The 6,000-nt window shown below is 49.7% G+C and overlaps 1 protein-coding gene across 1 annotated transcript in view; it reads right to left on the reverse strand.

Annotated features, from left to right (window-relative positions):
- CHKB (choline kinase beta) overlaps positions 1 to 5,690 on the reverse strand; it is a 179,003-nt gene extending 173,313 nt beyond the window's left edge. Inside the window, exon 1 of the mRNA XM_063926626.1 lies at positions 5,119 to 5,690. Coding sequence (XP_063782696.1) covers positions 5,119 to 5,525 — 407 coding nt within the window. The 5' untranslated portion in view covers positions 5,526 to 5,690. The remainder of the gene's footprint in view (positions 1 to 5,118) is intronic.
- Positions 5,691 to 6,000: the final 310 nt, after the last annotated feature.

A 6,000-nucleotide genomic window follows, 5' to 3' on the forward strand; every position in this document is an offset into this window, starting at 1 on the left:
CATTCTCAGCACCCAGCAACAGGGATGGGCAGCTTGTGTTTGTGTCTGTTTATATACATGTGTGTCGATGTTTGTGTACTTATAATAAGTATGTGTGTGTCTGTATGCATGTGTACATGTGTATAATAACGTGCTCTGCCTGGTGCAAGGTGTATAATAACGTGCTCTGCTAAAAAAAATCCTGCTGCGATCAACTTGGAATTACCCCCAATGTGTATAATAACGTGTTGCACCTGGAGCAATGGGAGTAATTCTGAATTGATCGCAGCAGAAAGTTTGTTAGCAGTTGGGCAAAACCATGTGCACTGCAGGTGGGGCAGATATAACATTTGCAGAGAGAGTTAGATTTGGGTGGGTTATTTTGTTTCTGTGCAGGGTAAATACTGGCTATTTTTACACTGCAATTTAGATTTCAGTTTGAACACACCCCACCCAAATCTAACTCTCTCTGCACATGTTATATCTGCCCCTCCTGCAGTGCACATGGTTTTGCCCAACTGCTCAAAAATTTGATGCTGCGATCAACTCAGAATTAGGCCCATTGTGTATAATAACATGCTGTACCTGGAGCAAAGTGTATAATAACGTGCTGTACCTGGAGCAAAGTGTGTAATAACGTGCTGTACCTGGAGCAAAGTGTATAATAACGTGCTGTACCTGGAGCAAAGTGTATAATAACGTGCTGTACCTGGAGCAAAGTGTATAATAACGTGCTGTACCTGGAGCAAAGTGTATAATAACGTGCTGTACCTGGAGCAGTGTGTATAATAACGTGCTGTACCTGGAGCAAAGTGTATAATAACGTGCTGTACCTGGAGCAAAGTGTATAATAACGTGCTGTATCTGGAGCAAAGTGTATAATAACGTGCTGTACCTGGAGCAAAGTGTATAATAACGTGCTGTACCTGGAGCAAAGTGTATAATAACGTGCTGTACCTGGAGCAAAGTGTATAATAACGTGCTGTACCTGGAGCAAAGTGTATAATAACGTGCTGTACCTGGAGCAAAGTGTATAATAACGTGCTGTACCTGGAGCAAAGTGTATAAAGTGCTCCTTCTGTCGCAGTGTGTATAGGAGGTTCTACCTGGTGCAAGGTGTATAAGCGGCACTACTGTATGGTGTAATGTGAATTGGCACTATTATGTGGTCACGCCCCGTCCCCATGAAGCCACACCCCTAAAAAAATTCGGCGCGCACCGCCTATACTTTGCAGTCTGGGAGGTGGAACACCAATTCACTTTCTGCCTAAGGGCACCAAAATGTCTAGTTACACCTCTGGTGCAGGGTGTCCTGCATGCTACACAGCCCAGCAGCATTGTCACCCCATCACCCTCACCTTGCAACACTTTTGTAGTGTCCAAACAAGATTAAGATTAATACGAACCTTCATTCCAATGGGACCCAGAAAAAGACCGGTAGGACCCCAATTTTTTAAAAGTGAGGGGTCCCTGGGACCCACTTTTTTTTTGGCTCAGCGCGATCACTGGTGTGTCATAATGTGAATAAGGAGCACTACATATGAACTGTATATTAACATAAAGAGGATTATATTCGTATGTAGGGATGGTCATGGAAACAAGTAGTTTTTCTAACACAGCCCATAAAATGACAGTAAGGAGGTGATTGGTTGGTACTTTAGATTTCTCCAAGCTTTGATAAATCCCCATAGTGACCCGGTTTAGCTTAGTGAAGCAGCAATCCCATGAAAAATATAAATCATTGTAGCAGGCTATAAAGGGGGAATTAAATTGTTTTATTGCAGACGCAGCTCCCATCGCGCTATTCAAAATTGTGTGTCACTGATGTCCATTATTCCAGTTTGCACCCTACTGAGCTGGCAAGAAGAAATCTGGCAAAGTTGGGATTTGGGCGCCCATATACACAGTGCCAAGTAGTTTGCATGGGTTTAGCTGCTTTACACATCTAAACCCAGTGCAATTGAATATTCCCAGACACTTTAGACGGGAGCTGTTGGTGCAAGAAACAATTGAACCCCTCCCCTAAGAATATACTTTGTAACTAGCATTTATTCTCGGTTTATTTCTTTAGGCTGCTAAGAGTGAAGTATAATTCAGTGTCATGTGATTACCATGGTAACCAGAGTAACATGGCACATGACGTGGTAAGCAGAGAGAAACTGTAGCAGTGACGTGCGGTGGGGTGAGGCAGAGCCTTTCCTGTCATACTAATGTTTGCGCTAGAGTTTTCACTGTATAAAATATATGAAAAATACAAAGAATATATTAGAAACTAGGTGATTCATATCGCCCTACGGGCGCTCTTCACACCATCACAAGGGGCTACGCCCCCTTAACCCTTGCACGCCCTTGGAGCGTGCAATATTTTTATTATATGGAGTATCACCTCCAATCATAATTTTGTGAGTGGTTAAATATTGCACGGACAAAGGGCGTGCGATGGTTAAGGGGACGTAGCCCCTTGTGACGGCGTGAACAGCGCACGATGAATGACCTAGTAGGTGCTGTGGTTGGGGGAGACGCGGATGGGGTGCAGGGGTGCTGCGGGTGGGGGAGAGGCAGTTGCAGGGGTGCCGCGGGTGGGGGAGGGGCGGGTGTGGTGTTGCGGCGGCTGGCTGGGGGTGGGTAGGGTGCAGGGATGCCACGGGTGGGGAGGGAGTCCTGAGCCATCGCGGGTGGGGAGGGACGGGTGCGGAGTTGCTGAGGGGTGCCGTGGGTGGGCGAGGGGCGGATGAGGGATTGCTGCGGGTGGGGGAGGGGTGGGTGTGGCGATGATGCAGGTAGGGAAGGGGCGGGAGAGGGGGTGCCGTGGGTGGGGGAGGGGCGGTTATACACACACACACACACACACACAGAGCAGGGGCACACAGCGCCAGCACTGCGAGCATGGGGACCGTGGCCACACAGAGAGAAGGGAGACAGGGCGGCCGCTGAGGAGTGAGAGGGGGATTGGTGTCTCACTTACATCCACAGGCCGGAGGAGCATAGATCAGGGCAGCCAGGTGCTTCCAGCGTGTGGCCGGACAGTGCTGATCCACGGGCAGCGGGGCACGTCCGCCTGGAGGGAGTCATGATTTCAAAAGATGAGCCACGATGGAGGCGGGAGTAGTGTATCCGCAAGGATATGCCGTTCTTCTAGTGACAGACACTCCCCCATTGTGACTGTAAGGCTGTGCAGCAGCGCTCAGCGGCAGGAGTCCCACCCTCCATGTGTAGCGCAGGCCACCACTCCTCCCTCTGCTATGTGGCTGTGCGGCTATGCGATTGTGGAGTACTCCAGTTTAATTAGCAGAGTGTGGGGGCCCTTAATGTGTGGTGGCCCCGGGATGGGCACCCCTGTAGCCCCTTCTATTATCCGGACTTGGCTCTGGTCCTATCCCTGCCGTATACATAGTACATACATACATACATACATCTCCTATCTGTGACTCGTGTACTAACGCAGCTGTGGACTGGGTGTGATAGACCTGCCGCTGATCCAATGAGAGCTCCTAGCCACGCCCAGCGTTATCCACACAGTCAGAGATCTAGGCTATCATATAGGAGATATCTTCTTTGTATTATTCTAATCATTTTTATAGTCAAAACTCTGGAGCAAAAAGTCTAATACCTGCTTATCTTTTCCACCCATCTCTGAGCAAAACTCACCAAATTTCCAAGAGTTTACACTGCTGCACCTTTGCATAATGCCCATTTGAACCCTTTGGCTTGGGTATAAGCGACCGGCGATTGGGATACCGCTGGTCACCGAACAGATGCCGGGATCCTGAGGTTTATGTTGCCCCGGGGGGGCGCAACGAAGCCACAGGTTCTACTCCCACTCTATGGGTGTCGTGGACACCCACGAGTGGGAATAGTCCCCGTTAGTCAGCATGCCGAATGTCGGGATTTCACCCGTGCGGGATACCGGCGTCGGTATACTGACCAGCGGTCACATATAACTGCTTCCCTTTGGCTCATATATTGTGTATAAACATGGCTCTGGTACTAGCCAGTGCCTTCTGAGAAATTGAACTCACCGCACATCCCATGTAGCACACCACGGAACTATACCTGCACTGTTAAATCCTCCCCCTCCTTTCCATGACACGCAACGGGATGGATTTGTTGTGCATTTTTTCCACTATTACAGTAGACAGATTCTGCGGTCGCCTCTATAGGCTGTGAGCAGAATCTGTCTTCTGGAGTTAGCGCGTGGAAGCTGCAATAACCGTGCAGGCGGCATCGCCTAAGAGTCTGTGAGGAGAATGATTCAAGCTTTTTAAAGATTGGACAACTTGCTAATAGCAACCAAAATGCTTCTAGCTAGCATTTATCAAGTACATTCTACAAAATGATAGGTAGAAGCTGCTTGGTTACTATGGACAACTTCTCCATTTGAAGACTTGATACATCTCACCATTTAGGGAGGAGTTCAATTATCAGTGAGGTATGACTGCACCAGTCATCAAAAATTATTTGGATATGTCCCCGCTAGGCTGGCTCTTATTCAGCCAGTGTACCGCCAACACCCAATCACTGTAGCATGCAACAGTAGCACCTGCTCCCCACCACTCTACTGTGTACAGCAGTGGAGAACGGGATGAACCTCCCTAAGGCTGTGTAGCCCCCCCCCCCCCCCCCCCAAATAAAATAAACGTCTGTAAACCCTTGTTCAGACATATTGCATCGGCTATGTAGCACAGGCGATGGCTGATATACACAGGCGGATGGCTGCAGGTCTGCCGACGTGTCGGTCAGGTGTGTACCCAGCCAAACCAACAACCCAATTGGGATTATGCAGAGTTCTCAAACCAGGGCTGCCCAGCTGACATCTAGACAGTTGGAAGGTACAGTATGCCACTATCTGCAGAGAGTGATTTGTGGAGCTAGGCCAGTAGATTAAAATACGAGAAGCTATTGCACTGCCATCTCTAGCATTGTACAGCACCAGCAAATGCTCTGAACAGGACAGTGGGACATGTAGGATCTGGCACATAGTTTCGGTATGTTATGTGCATATACAGAATTGTATTATTTTGTGTAGAACAAATCTGGAATTGTCCCTGTGAAATTCCTGTACATGACCCTCACAGGCCAGTGGTATCAGTATATTATGCCTGCTGCCAGCGAGCCCACTCTCCCAGTGAAGCCATTTACCTGACCACAGACACTCGCATCTGGTGCGGCTGGATGCTCCGCCAGACCCCCCTCAGGTACTCTCTGCATAAAGTGAACGCTCTCATCTGCAAGTCTTTGCTCGGCTCCAGTCGTCGCTTCTCGGGGGACTGTTGTTCCGCACTGGGCCGGGGAGACTCCTTATTCGGAGGAAGCATGGTATCCGCTAGCTGCGGGGGGTTGGAGGGAGCACAGCAGGCAGCCCCCGCTTCTCTATTACAGGACACACTGGCGGCACTAATGGGCCCTTTCATGGCATCTCTTTGGTCCAATGCCCCCACTTCTTGCCGCTGATGGGGAGCGCCCTCTTCGGCTGGCGCTTCCTCCTGACCCGTTACATTCTGCCCGGCATCTGGGCGGCTGGCGGTGCCTCCTGTTGCGCCAAGCATTGTGCTAATGCCCTCCAATCACACTGCCCCAGCACTCTCCGGGCCCGCCCCCGGGGAACCACACAGGCAATGTCTGGAAGCGGCTAATCATAGACGGGTGTTGATGGTAACATTACTGGACGAGGCTTGCTCCAGCAAGTTGCAACAGTATATACACAGAACACGCCGGCTCTGGGCTTAGACACTAGTCACCTCCCACAAGACGATGCCGGAGAGACTGACTGACACTTCGTCCGGCCAATCAGGCTGCCCTCTTCCAGTTCTTCATAGTCAGCTGCTAGAGATCCGGCGTTACGAACGTAAGTAATGATAGATTGCTTGTCGTACTACTGGCAAGACCCTGCAAATCTGATTGCTGCAGCCACAAAGAAGCATCTTCGGCGCCTGCAGCCATTTTTATGAAGACCCAGTCTATAACCGGCGCAATAGAATTTCCCAGTTCAGAACGTCTTACTCTCGCCGCTGCCATCATTGA

This window comes from Pseudophryne corroboree, chromosome 6 (assembly GCF_028390025.1).
Source record: "Pseudophryne corroboree isolate aPseCor3 chromosome 6, aPseCor3.hap2, whole genome shotgun sequence".
NCBI lineage: Eukaryota > Metazoa > Chordata > Amphibia > Anura > Myobatrachidae > Pseudophryne > Pseudophryne corroboree.